The sequence below is a fragment of the Talpa europaea genome (genome assembly GCF_964194135.1).
Source record: "Talpa europaea genome assembly, chromosome: 10".
NCBI lineage: Eukaryota > Metazoa > Chordata > Mammalia > Eulipotyphla > Talpidae > Talpa > Talpa europaea.
Window position 1 is genome coordinate 96,155,559 of NC_140077.1, and position 27,640 is coordinate 96,183,198.

At 41.0% G+C, this 27,640-nt stretch overlaps 1 protein-coding gene across 1 annotated transcript in view; it reads left to right on the forward strand.

Moving 5' to 3' along the window:
- The window catches only part of DOCK5 (dedicator of cytokinesis 5), a gene marked incomplete at its 3' end in the record, with an annotated part of 171,200 nt that overhangs the window by 99,636 nt on the left and 43,924 nt on the right, over positions 1-27,640 (forward strand). The window contains exons 14-24 of the mRNA XM_084246201.1: positions 1,136-1,260; positions 2,725-2,823; positions 5,062-5,134; positions 7,712-7,815; positions 8,809-8,989; positions 15,930-16,027; positions 16,255-16,344; positions 17,760-17,860; positions 19,849-19,983; positions 25,643-25,754; positions 26,692-26,762. Of these exons, the coding sequence (XP_084102327.1) occupies positions 1,136-1,260; positions 2,725-2,823; positions 5,062-5,134; positions 7,712-7,815; positions 8,809-8,989; positions 15,930-16,027; positions 16,255-16,344; positions 17,760-17,860; positions 19,849-19,983; positions 25,643-25,754; positions 26,692-26,762 (1,189 nt within the window). The remainder of the gene's footprint in view (positions 1-1,135; positions 1,261-2,724; positions 2,824-5,061; positions 5,135-7,711; positions 7,816-8,808; positions 8,990-15,929; positions 16,028-16,254; positions 16,345-17,759; positions 17,861-19,848; positions 19,984-25,642; positions 25,755-26,691; positions 26,763-27,640) is intronic.

A 27,640-nucleotide genomic window follows, 5' to 3' on the forward strand; every position in this document is an offset into this window, starting at 1 on the left:
AAAGGAAAGATTCCCACATCCTTCAGATAAGGTTGGAACATAGTGCTAGCTTGTTCACAGAGCCTGGCCTGTTCCTTCATTTGTTATGATACATTTAAGTGTGTTATTATCTCAATACTTTTCCCCACCACTAGACTATGAACTGTATGTGAGTGAGACTCACCATCATCTTCCAACAGCTAGCACATTCCTGGTACAGAGTGGCTGCTCAGTCAAATTTTTAAATGAGTAGATGGACGCATCATTCTCATCTGATTGTACTATCATTAATTCAACCAATTGTCAATGGCTATCTATTGAGAATGTTTCCAAGTTTTCACTTTCATCAAACACACCACAAAGGATATCTATAAATATTACTCATGGAGTTACTGTAGCAGACTTTTAATATAGGTTGTCAGTATCTTCATTGACAAAAATATGTCAATTAAGATTCCAAATTGTAACATAACTAAGTCCCTTTTCTTCACCCTCACTGAATGTGGCAAAATCTTAGTTGTTTTCCCACTCAGATAATGATGAAAAACCAATGCCCTGAAAATGAACCCCTATTTTCTGATAGTGCTGTCAGGTTTTATTTCTTACACTGGGAGACACCTTAATATAGTACAATTAAACGTTTGTGCTGGTAAAAAATGACTCTGGAATTGGTAAAACAATTAAGCTCAGTTATATAAACAGGAAGTAAACTACAAGTTTCAGAAATTATCTGTTTCATAAGGTTGTTATATGAATTTTAACAATTAATGCGTATAGACACTTTGAACAGTGCCTGATACATAATAAGCATTCAGTAAGCATTAGCTTCATTATTCTCAGATGTGTTACAATATCACACTCTCCAAGGCATTACTGAACAAAAATCTGCCACTATAATAAGATATGTTATTATTAGGTAATAATTATTTTAAATAGAACCAAAAATTACTACTAGAAAGCATTAATCTTTTTAAACTATATTTGAAAGACATCTAGGCAGGTAAGCAGAATTGAAGTAAGCTGAAGAGAACAACAGTACATATAAAAAAATCACTGTATGAAGTCAGGGCCTTTCATATTTTGCCCATCTTTTATATCTGTTATGTGCTAAAAATTAGAAATGACTTCTCTCAGCATGTTTGGTTGTTATTTGTAGGAGATGTCCGGAATGACATTTATGTCACCCTGATCCATGGCGAGTTTGACAAAGGGAAAAAGAAGACACCAAAGAATGTTGAGGTCACCATGTCTGTGTATGATGAAGAAGGCAAGCTCCAGGAGGTGTGTGGTGTCCCCCAAAAAGTCTGCTGCTATCACATGCTTCTGTACAGGACAGTGGACTTGACCTGATGTTAACTGGGTGCATTTGGTTTTTCATAATGAAAAGTATGAAATCTAGTCAAGATGTGATAAGCAGTTACCAATTTTGCCTATAAGCCCATTTAGATTCTTCTTTTCATATTTCTCCTGTGTTAAGAAATATTTCAAACCACTGATTATTTTATGTGTAAAATTCTGGTGCAGAAGTTCTGTGTTATTTTCAAGGTATTTAGCAACACTTACAAGCCAGGTCAGTTCCTCTGTGGCTTGAGGGAAGTGGTATGCATGCCCAGAGGCACTGAAAGGCACATTCCTCAGCTGGTGACAGAACCGAAGGAGACTTGTGCAATAGAGAGCTATTAAAGCGGAGGAGCTCTGGGCTAGCATTCAGCTACCACTGCTTTTTATTTTTGTCATCAGGAAACTCCAGTCCCAAAAGCATCCGTTACTTTCTCAGAAAAAGACAGGAGTGGGTAGAAGAGCCAGGAATGGACCCAGGTTCCCTGACTTCCAGTGCAGAGCTCCTGCAGCTCTGTCCTAGGGAGTAGTTAGTCTTGATTCTGAGACATCAAAGTGAAGCATGGGCATGTGGTGGCTACAGGGACCTCTCATTGTCCCAGCTGAAATCTGGCTCCTCTTATTGAGTCATAGTTATCTGGTTTGGAATCCAAGAATCAAGCCCTCCATCCACTCATGTAGGTTCTTGAAAGCACAATGAAGTACACAACCTCCTCACTCCCCATGGAAATGATAATCTTCAAACTATCTCCAAACAATTGGCTAAGTCAAGTCATATTCTGTGATGAAGTGATTAATAGAATGCTGTGAGCCCTGGCTGCAGCTGACTTATTACTATAGCCCTTGGACCACTGAGTTCATTTCAGGTGCACACCTTCTCCTGGTTGGTCATTTCATCACTGTCCTAGCTGGCTGGACGGCCCCTTTAGAGGCCTGGGTGTACTAAGCTAGTGTTTCATTGCTAGGAACAGACACAGCCTAAGTTTAAATTAATGTCCACCAGGTACTCAGAAAACCGTATAGACAGGAGGAAAAAATCATTTCCCTCGCAGGGCAGTGAGTCTGCACATGTCTGTCACTCCCGGTCACCTTCACTAGGCCTGCGGGTCCTCAGAGAGGAATGAAAGAGGGTATCGTGTAGGATGGAAGAGAAAATAAAAGTTACAGCAAAGAGGAATGTTAAGATGGGGCAGGGTTCCTACATGACTATTCCACTTGTCTGCTGAGATCCTCACAGAAAGTAGTACAAACTTATTCTTCCTCTACTCTTGTCCTTCAAAGGTGATCCTTGCACGCCTCAGTGCAAGGCACGTGGCGGTCATATGGTGGGCAGGAGACTCATGTAGAGTGCAGTATCTTTTCTAGATGATATTTTCCCCTCCTAACTTTTTTCCTTTCCATCCAAAGAAAGCAATTCACCCTGGTGCTGGATATGAAGGCATTTCAGAGTACAAATCAGTTGTGTATTACCAAGTCAAGCAACCATGTTGGTACGAGACAGTCAAGGTGAGAAGGTGCCGTTTGTACCCCTGTCCTATGTTAGCCTTGTTTAGATTCATTTCTGTTCTTCCCCCGCACGTTATTCCTACCTTATCCTACCTAGTTCTATGGTGTGAAATAAGAAAGGAATCTGTAGCTATAATTTTGTATGAGAGCATTGATCTTTATTAAACTCAGAACTTTTTTTTGTTTTTATTTATTTTTTTAATTTAATTATTTTATTTTATTTTTTTACATCATTTTTCATTTTTGCTTAATATATGCATTTTCATCTTGGTTATATTCCCCATACAATTCCCGCCCCCCTTATTTTGACCCTCTTAATTCTCAAAATTAAATATGTAGAGACTGGAATAGAGAAAGTTGTGGTTCTAACAGGCTGCCAGGATGGTCCAAAACAAATGGAAATTTTCACCCTCTGCAGGCAGTTCCCTTGGCCTTTGACCTTGGCCAGTTTCTTCTTGGCCTTTGACCAGGCCTCTTTTCAGTTTAACTGTATGTATTAGCAATTCCAAAGTGCTTTTCAAGTCAGTCACAATAGCCCAGCAGCTAAAACAATCAGGTGTTGTAATGCCTGCTAACTAATTGGGCCCCAGGACTCCAAGAAGTTTAGCAACTTCCTAAGATCCCAGAACTACTTAGGGTCAGACCTGAACTGGAGCCCACTTCTGAATCCCTGGCTGCACCGGTTCCTTCTGATTGTCAGGGTTTTATGAGCTCTTTCATAGAAAATGCAGGGGGAAAAGCCTCCATTAGGGCCTTCCTGGTGGCGCAGCGGTTGAGCGCTGGGTTGCGAAGCTGCCTGAAGCCTCTGCGGCGCTGGTTCAATCCTCGGATGCTCCCTGGCCACTGAAAGAGGGTCCCTAATGGCGCACAGACCTCTCCTGCCGCCCGCTGCTCCCCTCAGCAGTGTACTTCAGTCCTTCTGCCTGCTCTGCTCCCCGCTCTGGCTCTGGTGAATTCTCTCACCCTCCCGCGCTTCCGATGGTACCCAATGCTTGTATAAATAGATAAATAAATAAATCTTAAAAAAAGAGAAAAAGAAAAAGACATTTCTCCTTAAAAAAAAAAAGCCTCCATTAATATCTCATTTCATGGGTGACCATTTTAACACAATTTTATATACGTCCAATGTTTTGAATTATGGTGTTTATACAAGCATATTGTACTTTAAGAAAAAAACCTTGTTTTGAGGCATTAGAAGTCCTGCAGAAATGTATTTTTAGATACTTACATAATATTTTATTATATAATAGGTCCTCAGTTAACATCATTGATTGGTCCTTGGAAACTGCCATTTTATTTTATTTTATTTCTTTTTTTAAATATAAACCAGAGACACACTGGTGGGAAGGGGAGGAGAGAGTAGGGTCAAACTAAGGGGGGGTGGGAATTGTATGGAGACTATAACCAAGATGAAAATGTGCAAAAAAAGTGCAAAAAATGAAAAATGATGTAAAAAATATATAAAATTAAAAAAATAAAAAGTAACATTTCAAGAAAAAAGAAAATGCACTTTAAATGAAAAAACATAATGAAATCCGGTCCTCAAATAACATTTCATAATGTTGTTTCATTCAGCATTGGCCTGGGTTGTTTTCTTCCTCATCAATATTAGAACAGAATGACGAGTGGACCTGCTGCATGATTATGCCACAGTTTACTTAACTGTTCACCACAGTTGTCTGCTCTTTTTTTGCCCTGTGCCTCCATTTTCCTTGTCCCCAGTGTTCTACATTTTCCTTCTGTTTTAAAGACCCTAATCGTTACCACATCGGCAGTGTCTTACAACCTGAAATGTTCTTTGTGGACTTCTTTTTCCTGTGTCATACTTGAGAAAATACTAGAAATTTGAAATATCTTAGAATATATCCGTTCTCAGGATCTTAAAAATAACAGATGATCTCCTCTTGAGATTCTTTTGGTTTGAAATTGCTAAACTTCCTTTGAGTAAAATCTCATGTCAAGACTTCTCTAGAGGAATTAGTGCTGTGATGAGAAACTAAAAGCAAGCCTGGTTCTATGAAATACTGTGAGCATAAAGTAATGTGTGTGTATATATACATACATATAAACTGTTATATATATTAATTATATACAAACTATTAAGTACATGTAACTATTAATATATTACAAATAAATATTATAATTAAATGTTAATTACATGAATCCATATTACATATTATATATACATATCTATTAATTATATTAATTATATAAACAATAATTACCTATTTTGCGCAGGTATCTATTGCTATAGAAGAAGTTACTCGCTGCCATATAAGATTTACCTTCAGACACAGGTCGTCTCAGGAATGTGAGTATTAGGAGATCTGTGACATAGTTCCATTTAAAAAGTATCTGTTATTGCTTAACAGCACTTTTGTTCATCTGCAGAATAAGATACTTAGAAACTAGATACTTGGCATCTTTATTTCAGGATTGATTGGTGCTAAGGAATCAGAAAAATGAATTTTTCTGGCCTTCCAAGAACTGTTTATCATTTATACCAGAATTTCCCGCAAATGTTCTGTGAGTTATATTCTATGAAGATGAAATGTTCTGTGAATCCTAAAGTCCCCTGCTATAGTAGAAGCTCTATGAATGACAAAAAGGATTTTGTAGAAGCTCTATTATGACAAAAAGGATTTCGTAGTCAGCTGGGGTAGAAAACACTGTGTGTTCTCTCCTCCCAGACTCTGTTGAAGATTCCATATTCCTGCAGCAAGAAGGCAGCTTAATTAACTATCTCCAAGTTAGTGTCTTTCTTTCTTGAAAGATTATTTTGAGTCTTAGATCACAGTTCAGAAGATGCTGTTCTCAAATATGAACAAAGAAAATTGATTTCATATTGATCTTGAAATTACTTGACATTCCGTAAGATTGCATGTAAATGAAATCCTTCATTCCAAACTGAATTTATTGAACACCATCTACATAGAAAGCGCAGGGTAGGCCCAGGGTATGCAACTTCAACTAGGACACAGCCAGTTCTGTGAAGCGGCTCTATGATCTACTTACAAAGGTGAGCAAGGAAATAAACACTTAATCTCCGAAAAGTATGAGACATGCTGCCAGCAGAAACCAGCACACAGGACTTATCCTTTCTGAGGATTTATGCATGAAATTTTCCTACCTCCTCAATAGTGTGTAGAGGTTAGTCCATTGAAAGGTGATGGTGGAGAAATATGTTTGATAACTACAAAATAAACTCAGCAGGACTGACAAGGGGGCAGTGAATACAATCATAATATTAGTTGAGCTTTATAAAACTGCCAAGTTTGTAGTTCGGCATAGTCAAATACCAGCAATTTCATACAGCTCCACATAATGCTAAGAAAACACTTAACAAATATTAAGTCAAACTCTATTTGTACACTCTTTTATATATAACCATAATAATCTGGTAAAGTTTGTTCTACTTTTATCCAAATTTATATATAGAAAAACAGATTAGCAACTTGTCCAAGTTCACAGCACTAGTAAGTGACAGCACCTGCATCAGACACCTTGGCAGACAATCAGACAATCAGGCAGTCTGATTCCAGGTGGACCTTTGCCAGATCATGAATGATGAAAGTTATTTTGAGACAGGTTATGGGGGATCCATGTAAGGTTGTTGTGGTGGTGGTCGTTTGGTATATGTTTATAATAGCTTTATTCATAATACCTCTCCCATTGGACATGCCCAAATGGCATCAATAGATGAATGGATAAACAAATTATAGTACAATCATACAATGGAATACTACTCACACTGTTAGTGTCTGAGACTTTGAGAACAGGTCATGAGTTACCCCAGCCACCAGCATCCGAGTAGGGAATACCTGAAAACCAGGTATCCTGCTTATTTAGGAAGCTAGGCCCTCCTCTCCAAATGCTGCAGGATACACATACCCACGCTTCCTTTGTGCCTAGGCCAATATTTTGGAAGGACTAGAAAGGCAGAAGCTGTAGATGACATCATAAACCTTAGTGCATAATAAATATTTCACTGAGCCTGTCTTAAAGCAGCAGAATTGGGATATCCCATGAATGGGTTTTGGAGCAGGTAGTAGACCTTATTTGATATGATTTTGGAAACGCATTCTGGTGCAGTAGTGTTGGGTAAAAAAAAAACAGTGACAGGGAGTATAGTTATGAAAATCTCACACACAGAGAAAAGATAAGGGTGGCTTGAATGCAGCTCAGAACAGAAGGGATGTAGAGAAAAAAACACTGGCTCCAGGGTGTTTAGTATAGAGAGTTAACATGTGGGTGGAGTCAGTACCCACATTTCTTTTTTTTTTTTTTTTAATTTTCTAGAGGCATGTCTTATTTATTTATTTATTCATTTATTTATTTATTTATTATTTGTTTGTTTGTTTGGTTTATACATGCACTGGGTACAGTCAGAAGCGCAGGAGGGTGAGAGAATTCACCAGAGCCAGAGCGGGGAGCAGATCAGGCAGAAGGACTGAAGTACACTGCTGGGGGGAGCAGAGGGCGGCAGGAGAGGTCTGCGCGCCATGTGGGACCCTCGCTGGTGGCCGGGGAGCAGCCGGGGATCGAACCGTCTGCAGAGGCTGCAGGCAGCTTCGCAACCCAGCGCTCAACCGCTGCACCACCGGGGAGGCCCAGTACCCACATTTCTGATCGGGATGTTTGGGTGGTTGGTGGTCTCATGCATTCAGAAATGTAGGAAAAGGAGCATACAGAAGATTTCAGTTGGGGAAATGTGTCTTTGAGGAATCTGTGACAGTCACAGTATATATGACTTATTGTAGCCTGCTAAACTATGCTAATGAAAGCATGATTCAATGTCACACCCCAGAACAAATCGTGACTCAGCCATGCAGTCTTCACTTCCTTGTTTCTTTCTTCTCTGCTCAGACACATATTTCTGTCTTTTCAGCCAGAGATAAATCGGAGCGAGCATTTGGTGTGGCCTTCGTGAAACTGATGAACCTGGATGGCACCACTCTACAGGATGGGAGGCATAACCTGGTGGTATATAAGGTGCTACTAACAAAGCAAGGCTCAGAGAAGGCTGAGGAAATTATGTTCCCTCTGAAACCAGTTCTTAAGGCTTCCTTCAATTTTGTGTATATAAACATCAGAAACTTCTCTACAGTTATATTGTATAGCTGTATTAATGTGTAAACTCTAGGAACCCAGATGGTTAAGGTCACGTCCACTACACAGTCTCCCATTTCCTTTCTGGAAAGGACAAGTTGCATTGTTACTCAGTCTCCTAAGGAACATCTCTCCTCATGTGCAAATGGTATCTGTGGTGGTAATAATCAAAGGGCTGCCCTCCTGCCTTCCACTCTGGATGTCATCCTGTGCAGTGTGGACGGTTGCTGTTGGACTTGTTTAGGGTGTGTAATGGGTGTGATAGGATGTGGTTTTCTTATCACAAGAGCCAGGCATCATTTCTTTGCTATGGAACCTTTTTTCCTTCTCTAACAATTTTGTCTACATTCTTCCCTTCTAACAGCTGCAGCACTATGGCTTCTACTGAGATTTTATAATCTAAAGTGTAATAGATGCTAGAAGGTCTCATTTTTCCAACAATATCACACAAATTTTTTTGACATGCATCTATCTGATGTTCATTTTTCTTAACAACTCTGTAGTTGATAGTCTTGGAAGGCACGACAACTTAATTCTACCCAATCAAGCCATCAACTCCTTGAAGTACAATTGAGACGAGTTACAAGTTCAGAAAAATTAAATCCAACCTTATTCTTTATTACATTTATTTACTTATATCAGAGATAGGAATTTTCTAGTTTATAACTTATTCTACTTTCATTCAGCATTGAAATTATTTCTGGATTCAAACTCTGGAAAAGTATCACAATGTCTGGGAGTTGGAAAGGATCTAAGCATAATTTAATAAACCCTTTTTATATTGGAAATGAATTGTGCTCACAATAGAAATTATTTTTATTTGCATGTAGAAGATTTTGCCCATCATTTGGTCTTCTGAACATGCTTCATTTTCAGGGTGACAACAAGAAAATGGAAGATGCTAAGTTCTACCTGACCCTTCCTGGAATCAAGGTAGAGACGGATGATAAAGAGGCTCCCAAAACCCCGACCAACTCTTCTGCTGCAACCAAGGATAGCACAAAGGACAGCTTTCAGATTGCCACCCTCATTTGCTCTACAAAGCTCACCCAGAATGGTAAGTGTGGGGCCGTCTTCCTGGGCTCTGTTGTTATACTCTGGACCACATGGGTCCATGTCTTCTGAGAAGAGTGCTGGCTGTTTTGGATTCTTCTCACTGCTCTTCAAATGATATTGTGGATAATACTAATCGAATAGGTAAGCTCCTTTCTAGACTTCATTGTCTCTTTCAAACAGGATAAAAGCATATGGTCTTTTGGGGTTTTGTTTTTTTTTTTTGTTTGCTTGTTTGTTACCACCTATCATACTCCTTCACAGAGGCAAAGAAATTCAAAAGTGTTATATTTCTTTCTTTCAAAACAGCAAAGAGCTTTAATAACGTGCTGTGTGTAATATATGTAACAAGAGATGGCAAGAAGGGGGGAGGATACTGGCAAGGAAATACCAGTTTCCTGCCAAAACAGGTAGGGCCCAGAGCAGGGAGGGTTTCCTGGTAGAGTTCCATTTGTCCCCCATATAGTTTCCTCTTTTCCTTTTTTTCCCCCAAGCAGTCACGAAATTTCCATAAAACTGAGTCATAAAATTGACTGCTGAGTAGTTCAAATAGGGCTCCATTTTGGTCTTCCTTGAAACCTCTGCTCTAAGTTTCAACTTCTCTGATGTGATCATGGCGCTTGCTTGCCAGTACCAGCTTCTTGTTGATTTAAACTATGTAATGTATAAGGGGTTCTGCGGAGCATAGTGAGCCAAGAATTAGCTGCCCAGGGGACATGCGTTAAAAATTGTACATCTCAGGCCTCCCTGGTGGCGCAGCGGTTGAGCGCTGGGTTGCGAAGCTGCTCGCGGCCTCTGCGGTGCCGGTTCGATCCCCGGCTGCTCCCCAGCCACCGGAGGAGTGTCCCACATGGCACGCAGACCTCTTCTGCCGCCCACTGCTCCTCTCAGCAGTGTACTTCGTCAGTCTGCCTGTTCTGTTTTCCGCTCTGGCTCTGGTGAATTCTCTCACCCTCCCGCGCTTCTGACTGTACCCAGTGCATGTATGTATGTATGTATGTATGTATGTATAAATAAATAAATAAATAAATAAATAAATAAATAACATGCCTCTATTGAAAAAAAAAAAGAAAAAGAAATTGTACATCTCACATGCTGTATAGGGGATCCATTCCTTTGGCCTCTTAGAAGATTTGGGTGAGGAAACTGGTAAGGGCTGTGCCTTAGGGCACAGATAGACAAAACAGTTTAGATATCAGGTACACGCAAGGATCAGGTGTTAGTTGATCCTTAGAGAGGGTTAATATTGTTTGTTTTGATGAATCACGGTTGACTAGGGAATAAGGATAGAATTTCCACCTGGACAAGTGGCTAGACTCAACAGAGTGAAGTTTGGAGCTGACAGAAAGTAAAAACGGGGAAGTAAAAATGGGAAAGTGAAAGTACGGGAAAGTAAAAACACATGCACCAAAAATTAATCTAGACAGAAAAGGCGAAAGTGTGTAGATAGTGAAAAGATCCTTGGTTGCAAAGGGCTTGAGGAAAGGTAAGAGAGGAAGGGGTGAATAGGCAGAGCACAGGGGATAGTTAGGTCAGTAAAACTAGACTATGTGATGCTGTGATAGATGTATGGATACATGTTCTTAAACGTTTGTCACAGAACATAGCACACAGTCAACTGTCATGTAAATTATGGACTTGCGTTCACAAACTAAGTCATATTTGCTCAGCAGTTGTAACAAATGTACCAGCGAATGCAAAGTGTCAATACAGGGGAACCTGGGAAAGTGGAGGGGTATATGAAAAGGCTCCGTACTTTCTGCTTAATTTTTCTGTAAACCTAAATCTGCTTAAAAAATAGTTTCTTCATTTCAAACAAACAAAAAATAAAACCAGAAAACACTGTGAGCTTCACAGAAGACATGCCACAATTGCATTAGCGACAGCACAATAATAATAAGTGCATAATAAACTGCTGACATGGGATTAAATGGTACAATATTTATGAAAGATTACTTTGAAGGTATATTAAAAACTTTTAATTTATTCAGATCCTATAATCCAGGAATTTGATCCTAGAAACTGAAACTAAGTAAACAGAGAGAAAGGTGCAAGGATTTATATGTGAGTGTTTTCCTGTTAATTCCCAATAGGAAAATAGTGAATCAGACCAAAAATCCTGTAGTTCAGGTCAGTTTAAGTTATATAATGATATAATGATAATTATATGTATACATTATATATAATACATGTATTTCATATACATGTAACATACAACATGTATTTATGTTCTATATCAATATATTAAATAATGATAAATATATGTATAATGTTAAAATAGATGCAGATGTCAAATATATTTGAAAACATAATCAAAGACATGAAATTTTTAAAACTGTTGTGTATAATTCCAGTATTGGAGCCAGTTGCCTGGCTTCAAATCCAAATTCTGCCTTACTAGTGATTTTATCTTGTCACTTGATCTCTCTTTGCTTATCTTCAAAATGGGGGTAATAATGGTATATATTTCAGGGCCTCCCTGGTGGTGCAGCGGTTGAGCGCTGGGTTGCGAAGCTGGCCCCAGCCTCTGTAGCGCTGGTTTGATCCCCGGCCACTGGGTGAGGGTCCCACATGGCGCACAGACCTCTCCTGCCACCTGCTGCTCCCCTCAGCAGTGTACTTCGTCAGTCTGCCTGCTCTGCTCTCCGTTCTGACTCTGGTGAATTCTTTCACCCTCCTGCACTTCTGACTGTACCCAGTGCTTATGTAAATAAATAAATAAATCTTTTTTTAAAAAATGGTATATGTTTCAAAGAGTGAAGTACATTTAAATAAGTAAAAGCAAAAGAGCAGTGTGTCATCTATCACAGAAACTACATGAGCTATTAGAAACTAGAATTACATAAAAGCTATTGTTATCATCATCATCCATACATAGAAAAACTCCAAAATTTTGAGCAGTTTTTATTTTGATCACTCTTTTTGGTATTTTCCAAAATTGTAAATATGAAATGTCAAATGATATATTTAAAAATATGGTCATAGACAACGTAAAGCTTTAATGTACTTGGGAAGGATGATCTGGGACTGTCCAGAGGAACAGCCTTTATCATGCATCTAATAGATTATCCTTCCCAGAGCCTAGAGTTCAAGAGCAAGTAACAGAAGTTTGTAAAGTTATAATGAAAAGCAAAAGGAATGTCTGCTAAAGATAACCAAATTGATATAGTGTTTATTATCTCCCAGTAAAAAAATTAGCATGCTTTGTATGACCACACCTTACAGGGGAGATCCTCTACTTCCAAAATACTAACGGTGGTGTAAAGCCAGTGGTGCTATAGAACAAAATTATTTTTAAAAAAACGTACTAAGCTTATTGACAGTAGCAAGACACTTGATCTGTTTTTACATACGTCACCCATCTTCTGCATGTTCTAAGCCTGTGCTGTCTCGCCATAGCAGCCTTAAGCCCCTTGTCACTTGTGAAATTTAAATTAATAGTATAAAATCAAGGCTAGAAAGATGGGGAGGACAAGAAAGGCACCGTGCCGTGTGCACCACAGGGAATGGAGCCTTCTAAGGGACAAATAATAACCCCAGGCAGTTCTTGTGTTTGCTCTCTTCTTCGTGGATGCAAATTATAAAAAACCAGTTTAATTTATTCTGAGGAAGAAAGAGCTGAAGAACATTAATAAACCACTAATTATATCAGGGCGTTTACTGACCAAGAGGGTAGCTGTTTGCCTTTCACACAGGAACCGTGACCACAGGCGTTTCCCCTTAGTCTTAGGAGGGCTATTCAGACGCAAAAGGTTAAAAGCCATTGACCTTTGGTACAAACAGATCTTGTCAACTCTTTATTATTTTTTTTTTCAAAACTAGGACAGACTGATTTGATGGGATCCTTTGTTGCTCGCCCATACGGACATTGAGAATAGATTTGCTATTCCAGGCAAGGAGAGAGGAATTCAAGACCCTGCAGGGATGGGGCTCGGGGGCAGTGTTGTTCACAGCAGCATCTTGTTTAACCCCCTCCCCAACACTCTGGCATATGAAGACTCCAACTTTGCCATTATTAGCTTCACTTTATTGAAAATTGAGTCAAAGGACTCGTATTTTGCTTAAGCTCATTAAGTGGTCGATTGGGTCTGAAAATAGACATTTATAACTACAAAGCATGTATTTTCCCTTGTCTTTCTCTTTTTTAAAATTTCGAGTTGCTTGATCCTCTCCCAAATCCTCTAATCTAACGTGGGTGTCACTGTTCAGAGTATCCTGGATTCTTACATACTGCAGACGGGAAAGTAAATTAGGACTACTTGGGATAACATTGAATGCTGTCTAATGTGCTTAAAGATGGTCCTGACTGATGAGCCAGTTCTATACCCCAGAGAGCTGGTAAATCTGGGCACCATGGACATGGGAGAATGTTGTCTCAGAATTTTTGTGGTAGCAAAAAAAAAAAAGAAACCCAGAACCCCAAATGTTTATCAACAGTGGAATAAATAAATCCCATTTAGTGCAGTGCACGCCATACAATGGGATAAATGCTATTCAGCCATGAAAATAAATAGAGCGATATGCACCAGCCTGTATGAATCTGAAAAACCCAGTAAGTCCAGGACTCTAAGATTGTGCCACTGCTTCAGTAGCCCTGAGGTCTCTGATTGACCAAATATATTCCTAAGCTGAGCCATGTAGGATGCAGATGTCTCTAGGCAGCAAATGTCTGGGCTGGGGAGTGAATTCTTTTCAGGCACTTGACTGCAGAGTTCCTAGGTCACCATTCACCCCAATGATCTACATCCTTTTCTTTTGGCAGCAATAAGCCCTGTGAAGTAAAGAATGGAGTGGAATCATTAACTAGTCTGTGTCAGAAATAGGAGATGGGAGATGGAAGCTGACTGTCTAGTGGCTAAGCCTAGCACAGTGCCTGTTGTGTACTTAATGAATGAATATGTTGAAGAATTGTATCGAGCACATCACAAGTGTCTTCACTGAGACTGGTTCCCCTCTCCATCTGTCTATTCATCCATCCATTCTCTCTTCACACTGGCACAGAGCACCGACTAGTGGCCTAGCACTATGCTGAGGTGTCAGAATGAGTGACTTATGCTTCCTGTTCCCAGGAGATTCAGAGCTGTAGGAAGAATCAAAGAGATGCCAAGTTTATCTTTATGACTCCAGAAGGAATAAAGTTTGAGATGGGTCTTGAAATATAAGTCGGAGCTTACAAATACATAGAATTATAGTATTTCTTGTCAATTCAGACAAAGGGGAGAATCTATGCAAAGACACAGAACTATTTCAGAGTATGGCCACTGAAAGGTAGAGAATGGTGGGTTTGGGGGCTCACAAGAGGGTATCAGTAGGGCATTACTGCTCTTTGAGTGGTGTTGGGACTTTATTCTATTGATAAGTGAGAGTCTTAGGCACTGGGTTTTGGGGGCTTCCAAGGGACTAGACAGTATGCAAGCCAATAAAGCAAACCTCAAGCAAATTTACTATACAAATGAGCGGTATTCATTTGCTACCTTTTATATATATTTATACAAGTCTATTGATTAAAAAGGGTATATTTCTCCTTTCCTTGGGTAATGCTCTGTGTAGTAGCAGTAGCTGGGTGTACTAAACAGCATGATAAAAGAGCTGCAGTCAGATGCCTGCTGTTTCCCTGACTCAGTAGCTCGATTTTCATAAAAGCTGTCAGTGACTTAACAATCCAAAAATCCCACATTTTTAATCTACAAGCACCTCCAGATTTTTGTCCTAGACTTATCCTAAAGGTCACAAATCTGTTCTGCCTTCTTTTGAAACAGCAGTCTATCTGATTTGCTTATCTATTTACTTCTTTGGAGAACTTTTGGGCAGGGGTTAAGGTGGGGAGAATTTGAGAGATTATCAAGGACTGGGTTTCTTTTTTTTTTTTTTAAGATTTATTTATGCATACAAGAGCTGGGGTACAGGCCAGAGATGCGGGGGGCGAGAGGATGCACCAGAGACAGAGTGGGGAACAGAACAGGCAGATTGAAATACACTGCTGAGGGGAGCAGCGGGAGAGTCAGGAGAGGTCTGCTGCGCTGTGTGGGTTGCTCCCTGGCCAGCCAGGGATTGAACTCATGCTGCAGAGGCTGTGATTGCATCATAGTGTGGTGCTTAACCCCTGGCGCCATCAGGGAGGCCCTGGACTTAGTTTTTTAAATCAGATAAATGTAATTAAATTGTTTTTATCCCACTTGCTGGGAGTTGTGTCACCTAAGCAAGTAATTCTGTTTCACAAAATCTCAGTTTCTGCATCTCAGAAATGTGAATGGATGTGATGTTTAAATAATGCATGTATGTAAGTTACCTATTCCCTTTGAATTCACCACGACATGTGTGGTGATAAGGGACAAATTAAACCATGCAGCAAATTAAAGGTAGGAAAGTTTCTGAAAAGGATCTTTTGGTTTAGTCTGGGTGGCTGTGATGTCATTATATGAGAAATGTGAGGCCTGCTCAGGTAGCATTTTAAGCTCTTGACATTGGTGGTAATTTTTTTCTCTTTGAATTTTGAAGAAGACCACAGGGTTTTCTCTGATTTAGACAGAAGACAGCAAATTAAAAGAATACACACGACATTAGCCACCATTCAAAGTGATGATCTTTTCTAAAGAGTATTTTTTAGAACTGTGGGTTTTTTGTTGTCTCTTTGTATGTTTGTTTTTAAAAGTTATTTATTTTTGCATAGAAAAACTGAGGTGTAGGGTTGAGAGGATTCACCAGAGACAGAGTTGGGAGCAGAACAGGCTCCCCACAGCAAAGGGGAGCAATTGGCAAGACAGGAGAGGTCTGCTGCGCCGTATATGGATTATCTCCCTGGCTAGGGATCGAACTCAGGCTGTCCTGGTTATAGCTCTAAGACTTAAGCCCTAGGCCAACAGGGAAGCCTGTGTCTTGAAATGGTGTGGGCTGCTCTTCCTGATCAGTGTCTAATATTTATGGTTTCTGGTCATTCTTTGTAGTTGACCTGTTGGGCTTGTTAAATTGGCGTTCCAACTCTCAGAACATTAAGCATAACTTAAAGAAGTTAATGGAGGTGGATGGAGGAGAGATTGTTAAGGTATGTTTACATACTCATAATAATAATTATACCCACCGTATCATTAGTTCAACATTTTTAATTAAACTGATCTTGCAAATAGAAAATTTACTCACATGGGAAAGCAAGTGTGCAATTTTTTAAAAATGCTATTTTTCAACCTAGTCTGTTGAAACCTACTTTCCCCCAATTTTCTGCAGTTGGAGCTGAACTGACAGCACCAAATAACCTGTTTTTCTTATCTTCAGTTTTTGCAGGATACACTAGATGCACTTTTTAACATAATGATGGAAATGTCCGACAATGAAACTTATGACTTCCTTGTGTTTGATGCACTGGTAAGCAATTATCCATATTTACTAGTATTTATTCTATAAATGTGTAGTTTTGATATTTCACTATTATTAATATTGTGATGAATAACCTCTTGCACAAATATTTATATGCATCTCTTTGATTATTTCTTCAAGCTAAAGTCCTAGAAGAAAAATTAGAAACAATTGACATATTCACAGCTTTTATTTCTTTGATTTTTGTTACACCACAATTTTGATGTTCTTTTCTCATTATGGAAAAAAATATGTGTTTATTAGAAATCACTAACGACATTAAGTCTCTTTAAATTGCCTAGTCATTTAAAAAAAAAAAAAAGCAGAAGATTGTGGCTTGCTGTGTTTCCTGCAAGGGAAACTGAGTTCATGAGTCACTGGTGAACCTTAGGCTCATGATTTTCAATATACAACCCAGCAGACAATTAAATTTGTCACACAAACTACATAAACACACAATCTGTTCCAAGAGCTGAAATCCAGACAGGGATAGGCGATGTCATAATTTGGGAAGGCCAGGAGTGATGGTGGAATGAAGAAAACTGACATATCGAAACAAAGTATCGTTTTCTTGTTTGGGGATTCAAGAATAATGCCGAATTTTATGGGAATGTGGCAGCCATGGGAGAAGGTAAATTGCCGCTTTAGGTCACTCAGCAGTTGGGAGGAACTTGTAAATTCAAGAAGTGGTTAGAAAGTAAAACCTAAGCATGTGAGATAGGGGGTCAGTGCCCTCAGCCGAGATCATCCTGGTCAGGTTTATGGGGAAAACTCCGGGTCCTGGGCTCCCTGGGATGAGAGAAAACTGGAGAAAGCTTCCTGTGGTGCAGAGCAGCACAGTGGGCATGTGTGGGAGTACCAGGCACCTCTTCTTTTGGATTCTTCTGTCATGAGTGGGTGCAACCCAGTTACTTGTAGGCTGGCCCTGGTCGTGAGAAGAGGGTCAACACACAAGGAGGAAACTGAGCCGGGGAGTGGGGCAGAAGCCTGGTGCAGCTCAGTTATTGGAGGGATGCACAGTGTCCTCAAGAGAAAAATGTCGCGGGATATTTCTGAGCTGCATCCTTGAGGGGCAATGTATTATGCCCCCAGAAAACCTCTTTCCGATCCTCCTTCCTCCTGTCCCACTTTCACCCCAGGCTTACCTGCCGTGACTGCTCTCTCTGAGATAGTCAGCGTGCTGAGGCCAGGGACATTTTCTCCTATCGGTTTCTTCATAGCACTCAGCACAGTGCTTGACATAGTTGACTTTCTGTTTGTGTTATATTAAAAAAAAAAAAAGACGGAGACTTTACATTAGGTCTGAGTAGAGAAGAGGGAAGCTGCAACACTGAGGAAGAAAGAAAAGAAGGCACCCCTTTCTATTGACAGAATCCATGGGGGATGTACATTGTTGCTATTTATATTTTTCATCTCTGGCGCAGGTATTTATTATTTCACTGATAGGAGATATCAAGTTCCAGCATTTTAATCCTGTCCTTGAAACCTACATTTACAAGCACTTCAGTGCCACTTTGGCATATGTGTAAGTATGACACCGGGATCTACCTGCGTTGCGGTATTGGGTGTGTACTCCTCGGGCTGAGGATTGACACAGGAGAGGGACACAGGCCTAGTAAATGTGCCTGAAAGTGCAGAACCGTGCTCTATGCTTGCTGATGGAAAGAGGGGACCACCAAACATTCTGTCCCTGGAAAAGGTGCTAAGTTTAGGACTTGCCTTCAAGAAGTTACAGAAGTGATAAGGCTAAATTTCTTTAAGAATCCAGAAGAGTGTTGGCACCAGTCAGAAGCAGAATGTCGGACAAAGGCCTGTCCTCAGGTTCTGGGTATCTACAGGATTAGCATGAAGCCTCAGGGGAATCAGACAGTGGACTGAGCAGGATCAGGTCTGATGGGACTGCAGGTCTTGTCTTCGCCCTAAACATCCAGTGCTTTGTAGAATGTATTAACACAGAGGATATGAGATAATTGAGGTGTTTTGGGTTTTTTTTTCCTAGAACAGAATGGCCTCTACCTTTCCTGTAGAGACCCTCTATTTGTCTTTGGTTTATGAGTCCCACCAAGGGGAGCATCTTGTGCTTACGCTGCACTTGCCCTTGAGCACTCTACTCACCACGACCCATGTGTGTGGCCCTGCACCCACCCCCTTGCATTCCAAGATTTTCCAGAGCAGTGTGATAAATAGTGACAGGAATGTTGAGATTGGGTGATCTTTCTGACTGTGAGTTACACCAGATCATCCCCGTTGCTATCGGCTGGTCCATAAGAGCAGCTGCTGACCTGACCAGTTAAGTCAGACCGCTGATCCCTGTGTCCTTTCCTCAACTAAACAAGAATGTTCTTAATTTTATTTGCAAGGAGATTCAGAAAGGTTAAAAAAAAAAAAAAGAAAACCCAACAACATAAATGAGGTGTCATGTAGCATAATTAACGATTAACGCAATGTGTATCCTGCCCCAGGGCTGCAGAAGCAGCAGATACACGCGTGATGAAGTCAGTAACCTGACTTTCCAAGCAGTGGTAACTTCCAGTGAGGAGTCTTGTCCGTGGTCTTCATTACTCAGAACCAAATGCAACACTCAGGTGTTAGTGACTGGGACTTGGTCAGTTTTCCATGTTTCCTGTGGGATGTTCTTAATACTAGGAAAACTCAGTTTCCCTCCAAAGTGCAAGTTAGCACGAGCTTAAGACAATGCCTAGTGCAAGACTAAAGTCCCACAGCACTTTTATCTGCTGAGAGGCCCAGAACCATGACTGTGCTAGTCAGGTGGATCCAGAGTCACAGCGAGTGCCTCTTTGACATTCACTGCAATTTACCTCTGGCTCCTTTTTTATGCATCCCAAAGGGTTTGGCCAGATTGCAGGCCATTAGACTTCTTTTAGGTGGCTCCTTAGGCCGTCCCTTACTGGAACAGCTGAAGATGTATGTGTAACATACCAGTGATGAAAATATCCTTGCAATTTGAATCCATCAACTCTTTAATTTCTTGATTGTTTTAAAAATTCTATTAAAGGAAACCATCCTCTCTCTCTTTAAAATTGTATTTATTTATGCATACAAGAACTGAACTGGGGTACAGGCCAGCGGTGGGGGGCGGGGTGAGAGGATTCACTGGAGACAGAGTGGGGAACAGAACAGGCAGATCAACTGAAATACACTGCTGAGGGGAGCAATGGGTGAGTCAGGAGAGGTCTGCTGCACCATGTGGGTAGTTCCGTGGCCGGGGAACTTAAGCGTGCAGCGAATAGTTTCATAGGTTGTGTCTTAACCCCTTGCTCCACCAGGAAAACCCCATCCTCTTTCTAAATGGAAGGGAAACTCCAAACCCAGACTGCACTGAGGAAACTGAAGTTTGAAGTACTTAATTTCCTCATTTAGGGTATATTCTTGAAGAGCTAATTGTAGTTGTGATCTACTTCCCCTGTCAGCCAAGTTCCCTTCCCATATAACTTACCCCAAAACTCAGAGTGCCACTTTGCCTCACTGACATTTTTTCTTTCCCTTTTTTAGGAAACTCTCCAAGGTACTGAACTTCTATGTGGCTAATGCAGATGACTCCAGTAAGACGGAATTGCTTTTTGCTGCTTTGAAAGCCTTAAAGTACTTGTTTAGATTCATCATCCAGTCTAGAGTACTCTACCTGAGGTAATGATGACAAAAATAAGATGCTTCTGCTTTCAATTCTTTCCTTATATAGTTTTCTTTAAACCCCATGCTCATGTTGAACTTTGTGAGCAGTTTGGTTATGCACAGAATTGCTAAATTTCAGAATTTCAGAGCTAAAGATGGAGAACTATGAAACTGTTAGAGGCCATCCATGTGAAATCCTTTTGGATCAATTGGAATTTCCAGAGCAGTAATAGCAGCAAGACCTGGGGACCCAGGTGGCTAAAATGTGTAGCTTCTGGAAGCCTTTGGTGACACAGCTCTAGAGAGCAGGTCCCTATGGCAGGGTTGATACGATAAGGGAATTCATTGCAATGTTGAACGTGTAAGTGTAGAATCACGGCCCATCGTTGGTGATAGAGAGGATGGAGACAGATGTTTGGGGTGCATAAAAAAAGAGCCAGAGGTAAATTGCAGTGAATGTCAAAAAGGCACTCGCTGTGACTCTGGATCCACCTGACTAGCACAGTCATGGTTCTGGGCCTCTCAGCAGATAAAAGTGCTGTGGGACTTTAGTCTTGCACTAGGCATTGTCTTAAGCTCGTGCTAACTTGCACTTTGGAGGGAAACTGAGTTTTCCTAGTATTAAGAACATCCCACAGGAAACATGGAAAACTGACCAAGTCCCAGTCACTAACACCTGAGTGTTGCATTTGGTTCTGAGTAATGAAGACTACGGACAAGACTCCTCACTGGAAGTTACCACTGCTTGGAAAGTCAGGTTACTGACTTCATCACGCGTGTATCTGCTGCTTCTGCAGCCCGGGGGCAGGATACACATTATGTTAATCGTTAATTATGCTACATGACACCTCTTTTTTTTTAAATTAATATATTTATTTACACAAGCACTGGGTACAGATGCTTGGGGGAAATGTTTCCTGCCTTGTGTGTTTCTTTGTTGAAACCATGTTTAGCTACGTTTGTTGAAACTAAACCATAAAGATAAAATAATTCCTAGTTTGAATTCCAAAACCAACAACTCCATAAAAAAACAAAACAAAACAAAACAGAAGAAACCAAGAATGAAGAAGTAGCTAAAAATGTCTACAACTCTAATGCCATCCTGACCCTTCAGTAATAACTGGGTTTCCAAACTGTTCAAATATATTTTTTCAGGCAGAAGGTAATTTTCTTTAGATTTGAGCATTTTTTAAAACTTTGGATATTTTAGAAACCATAAACAAAATTAAAGGTAAATAACCTGCAAAAAAAGCATGATGAGATCAAATTGTAGCTTTACTGATTAAAGACTCTAATATATCAACAAAAGAATAATAAATATCCTTATATAATACAAAGCAAAAACATAATTTGCAAAAGAAAAATATATAAACAGTCAATTAAATTGTAAGAAATATTTACAGTCACTATAAAAATGCATATACACATACTGTCTTTACTTATATGGTGGCCCCTTGGTGGGGATTGGCTCCAGGATTTCTGTGAACACCAAAAATGTGCATGCTCAGTCCTCTCCTGGTGGTGCAGCAGTTGAGCGTTGGGCTGCGAAGCTGCCCGCAGCCTCTGCAGCGCCGGTTTGATCCCTGGCTGCTGGCGAGGGTCCCACATGGCACGCAGACCTCTCCTGCTGCCCGCTGCTCCCCTCAGCAGTCTATTTCATCACTCTGCCTGTTTTGTTCCCCTCTCTGGCTCTGGTGAATTCTCTCACCCTCCCATGTTTCTGACTGTACCCAGTGCTTGTATACATAAATATAGTAATTAAAAAAAAAACAAATGGGCAGAAGAACCCATTTTATAAAAAAAAAATGTGGGTGCTCAAATTCCTTTTATAAAATGTATTTGTATATAACCTGTAAACATCTTACCATTTACTTTAAGTCATCTCTCATAATACCTAACACAATGTAAATATTGTGTAAATGGTTACTGTATTGTTAGGAACTAGTGGCTAGAAAATTTTTCTCTATGTTCTGTACAAACACAGCCATTGTAGACCTAACTACCTGTATATATTTTCAGTGCTTGGTGGTTTAAATTGCAGATGCAAATACAAAGGGCTGACTGTGCATTTGAGAAAGATTTTTAAAAATCTTTGTCCTTTGATGGACACTGGACAGAAATTGACCCAGGTATTATGGTGGTGGGAGAGAATACAGGGACTACATCTGAGAAGAGAAATCAAATACTGTCCAAAAATTAACAGTGATGTAAGAAAAATAGTACTTCATGTAAAAATAAACTTTAAAAAATTGATCCTGTGTAGTAATGCTAATAGGTATATAAATTCTTAAGGACAGGAATTTGACACTATAACCAAAAAGAAGAAAAATACAAGAAAATATCATTTGTTATTTCTCCCCCTACCACCACCACCACCACCCACCATGTTTCTCATTAAAGACATGCAGGGACTGGGAACAGTTCTTGTGGTCAGCCTTCTCCCATTACTTAGATCTGATGGGCACAGCAGTTTTCTGGCTCTGCAGGGGATGCAAATGAAATGCCACTGGGTCCCCCACCCCACTGTTGCCTTCACAGAGCTGAATTCCCCTCCTGAGTGCCTTACTGGAGTTGACCTCAATTAGGGTGACAATAGGGGAACATTTAAGTTCTGAACTGCCCTCCATAGGACTTTAAGAAACTTGATCTTAAATCCTCTCAGGGTACCAGGTATTGTTCAGGCCACTGGGGATCTAGAAGCCCATGAGACAGGTTACTGCTGCGATAGGGCTTGTGGGTTACATAGAGGTTATCAAGGCAGATAGTAAAGGAAGAAACCCCTCTCATCGGTTCAGATGAATAAGGGCCACCAGGGGAGGTGTGATGTGACAGTCACAGGATCCCTGCTTGAGCTGAGCTGGTTATAGGAAGCCTCTCTGGTCACTGACATGCTTGAAATATCTCTTTCCAGACCCTTCATGCTTGAAAAATGCATTTTGGGGGTGCCTCACTGGTGGCGCTATCAAGCTATCGCCAGCCACTGCAGCGTGAGTTTGATCCCGGGCCAGTGAGCTGACCCACATGGCACAGCAGACCTTTCCTGACTCGCCTGCTGCTCCCCTCTGCAGTGTATCTCAGTAGATCTGCCTGTTCTGCTCCCCACTCTGTCTCTGGTGAATCCTCTTACTCCCCACACCTCTGACCTACACCCCAGTTCTTCTGTGCATAAATAAATAAAAAGAAATCTTTAAAAAAATGCATTTCTGCTGAAAAATCTACTGATAATCTGATTGGTGTTCCCTTATATGTTATTACACTTTTTCTTTTGTTATTCTGTCCTGATTGTTGGTTCTCGACAACTTTATTATTAGGTGTCCTGGTGTAGGTCTATCTGGTATTATTTTGTTTGGAACTCTTTGGACCTCTTGGATCACAAGTTCTGGTTCATTTCCCAGAGTGAGTTATTTTCAGTGGTTATTTCTTTAAATAGGTTTTCTATGCCTTTCTCTTCTTCCTTGACTTTTGGGATCCCCATGTTATGGATATTATTTCGCTTTAAAGTTGTCCCAGAGGGCTCTTATACTGTTTTCATTTTTAAAATTTTTTTCTCTACCTTATTCTATTATTTTTTTTGTTCTCCAGCATTCATTAATTCTCTCCATTACTTCAATTTGCCCACTATTAAGACCCTTAATTGTATTTTTTATTATTATTATTTATTTATTATAGAGGCATGCTTTATTTTATTTATTTATTTGTTTGTTTTTGTTTATACAAGCACTGGGTACAGTCAGAAGCGGGAGGGTGAGAGAATTCACCAGAGCCAGAGCGGGGAGCAGAGCAGGCAGAAGGACCGAAGTACACTGCTGAGGGGAGCAGCGGGTGGCAGGAGAGGTCTGCGCGCCATGTGGGACCCTCCTCCGGTGGCTGGGGAGCAGCCGGGGATCGAACCGGTGCTGCAGAGGCCGCAGGCAGCTTCGCAACCCAGCGCTCAACCGCTGCGCCACCGGGGAGGCCCAAGACCCTCAATTGTATTTTTTAAGTCATCTATGGTATTGCTTAACTGCATTAGTTCTGAATGTAGCTGTCTTGTATTTTTATTGCCTTTATTCTATTATTGCTTTATATTCTCTGTTGTTCTTTCAAGTTCCATCAGCATTGCCAGGCTCTGCAGCTCTATCCAGTCAAAGCTCCTTGTAGGGTTTTTTTGTTCTGTCATTTGTACTGTGTTCTTCTGTCTCCTCGCTTTTCGTTTTATATGGGTTTTAGTAAGGATAAATTTTCAAATGTTGGTTTTTGCACTTGTTGGAGTAATTGGGGATTGGTACCGTTAAAGGGTAGTATTTTAAAAAGAGAACCCGGGAATAGGCATGAAAGGATTAGCTCCTAGAATCAAGAATCTCAGGTTCCTGTTGAAAAGATTTTCTTTGGGGCTGGGGGTGAAACAAGTGTTCTGGATAGTTCAGCCTGGACTTCAGCAATAGTCTCGTCTATAAGCAAATTCAGGTGCTCTGCCGTGGCTTAGGCTACAGCTGTTCTGTGTTGTGAGCCTCAGATTCAAGCCAGCAGCCCTAGTTCTCTAGCTCTGTGCCCTCACCTCTGTAGCTCTCCCACAATGCACCTGCAAGTCACCTCCACCCTGGGTGTCTGCCCAAGCACCCGCTTATCCAGTGCAGTGCTGGGTCTTAGGAGCCATGATGTTGGGATGTGCCCAAGTCAGTAGCTGCAGGGGGGTTTGCACTGCAGCCCCTCTTCCTCTTATGGCTTGTACTGCCCCATTATTACTTTAAACAAAGTTTACTTAGAGTTTTCCAACCCCTTTCATTCAGACTGCTGCTCCTACTGTGTGTGCTGGTTATAACTTTTCCCTGAAGGGTTTTGTCTTTGTTTTGCATCAGTTTTGTTCACGTCTGGAGGAGCCAGCCCATTGTCTTCACGCTACTGCCATATTGGTGGACCCTCCGGGCAGGCTGCTGTCATCCAGAGTAGCCTGAGTCAGTGCATCTAGGTGCCTTGTATCCTGGGAAGGCCCTGCTGGGCAGCAGGTCAGCACCAGCCGCACAATTCAGTGGCAGATACTGGCTGACTTGTAGGCTGGGCTGGGTTTGGAATGGTTTCTGGACAGAGGAGCTTCTCTTCCCATTATCAGATACTTCAACTCTAATGATAAGGGCTGGATTATTTGAGGCAGAATTAGAGTAAGATAGAAAAGGAGGATGAGGGAAGAGGGGCGGAGGGTGCTGGAGGCAGGAGTGTGGCAAGTGTGGTCATCAGGGAAGTTAACTGGAGGGAGTCCCCTGCTTCTTGCACGTTTTACTGTTGTGCTGAGGAAGACAGCAAGGTGGGGCTCCTCATACTCCAGGCAAACCAGCTTCCTGCCATTCTCTCCTCCATGTCAGAGATGCCCACACACGAGTATGGTGGAGCCCACACCAAGACTGGGGCCTCAGACAGCTGTAGGGGGAACTTACCTGACTGGTCCATCCTAACGGACCAAGCAGAGAACTCTGCGGTAGGGTTTTACGTGCAGTGACTTCCCTGCTTTTGTCCAGGTGATAAAAATTTCTCGGCCAATGGGGCTTCTCCCTGACACCACCGTCCAGCACCCCCTGCCTTCTCTTCACACAGCTTGGAGACCATGAGGCACGGCCCTTCTGACATACAGACAGCAGCCTGATTTGAAAATTTCATTAAAGACAGAAAATCTGACTGCTTTTCTCTCTTTCTTGTTTAGATTTTATGGGCAAAGCGAAAATGGAGATGAGTTTAACAATTCAATCCGTCAGTTATTCCTCGCTTTCAATACGCTAATGGACAGGCCTCTGGAGGAAGCTGTCAAGATAAAGGTCAGCGCTGCGTCATCATGTGTAATGTTTTTAATGCTGTTGCAGAGGAAGTGCTGGAATTGCCTAGACTGGCCATGGCGGGAAGAAAATAAAATGAACTATAATTCATGGAAAGCTTGTGAATTTTAGGGTGACTCCTGAGAAGTAAAGGGAAAACCCCAAGATTTAACTTTCATGTGCATTTGTATTTTCAAATGTGAGTTTGCCAAAGGCAGGTTACCCTCGTGGACACCCTTCAGTGGCTTCCTGGCCATTGATTGTGGTGATGTTACAGGCAGCAGGTTTTTATTTGTTTGTTAATTTTTAATATTTATTTGATTGGAGCATTCTTCACAGCAAAATAAAAGACATCTGAGAAGTTGACAGACCCTAAAGTAAGGAAACATTTCATATTTTAGGACAGGACAGTTGGCAGCACTTTTTTCCAGCTTTTTGAATGAAGGTCTCCACATTCTCATGTTGCATGGGCCTTTACCAACTATAGGCTTTGACACACCGGGTGCACAGACAGCAGGTTTTTATTCTAAGTTGTCCCATCCTTCCCAGCTACCCAGTGACACCATCTTCATCATTATCAAATTTTTTAATATAAAATACATAATCTCTGAAGATGCTTCCTTGAACTTTATTACACTTTGCTTTTTATGATGAGGTTGTGAGTGAAACATCGAGATTTTAACCTCCTCCTTAAATAGAAAAATAAATTCTCTCTGGATGGTGCCTATTGGTAGTTAAGAGAAGAGGCTGTGCCTCCTGACTCCGCAGGAGAAAGAGTTAGGGGCTCATAGAGCAGCTTCAGCTTCCCTCCCCATTGTGAGAGCATCTGTGTCCAGTTCTCTGTGATCCAAGCACAGCCATCTCTTCCTGGGGTCAAGCAGAAATTCTGTATTTGTCCTGCTTGGCAACTGAATGTACCTTTCATGTCTTTTTTTTACAGGGGGCAGCTTTGAAGTACCTTCCTAGCATAATTAATGACGTCAAACTTGTGTTTGATCCTATGGAGCTCAGGTAAGTAGCAAAAGCATTTTTTCTCAATCGTTACAGAGAAGCAGCGCCCCTGCTTGCTGCACATGCTCTTGGTCTTTCACTGAAAGCCTTTTTTTCTCAGTTCTGTGAAAGATATAAAAGGAAATACAAAGCCTGCCCCTGAGAGAGGTTTGCACTTTCTCCAGGGGAGCAAGACACACAGACATAAAATTAACTACAGAAGAAAGTACATAATGATACACTTCGAGCCCTATTCCTCAGTACCCCAGGAATGCAGAGTCAGGCATTCATGGACATCGGGGTGGTTAGTGAGAGAAGTTCTGTGTAGGGTGAGTGTGGAGGCTGGTCTGCAGAGCAGGCATGAGCCTGGATGTGCCTTGGCAGTTCATTTACTTATTTATCTATCTGTCTATTTATCTGTTTATTATATTTATTTTCTTACGTCATCGTTAATTTTTTGGACAGTATTTGATGTCTCCCTCAGGAGTAGTCCCTGTAGTTTCCCCCCCACCACAGCACCCTGCTCCATCACCACAGTCCCTTGTGCTCTCCCCTCCCCTGTTTTGCTTCTTCTCCCTCTCCTTCCCCTACTGTGTGCCTCACATCTATGGTCAGCTTGCAAGTTTCGTCTTTTTCCTGACGCTTTGGTTTCTCTATATTCCACATGTAAGTGAAACCATCTGATATTTATCTTTTTCTCTCTGACTTATTTCACTTAGCACAGTCCCTTCCAGCTCTATCCGTGCTGCTGCAAATGGCATGAGTTTGTCCTTTTGACCGCTGACTAGTATCCCATGGTGTATATATAGCACATCTTGTTCCAGTCATGTGTTTCTGGGCATTTAGGTTGTTTCCATATCTTGACAAATAGTGCTACAATAAACATAGGCGTGCCTTAT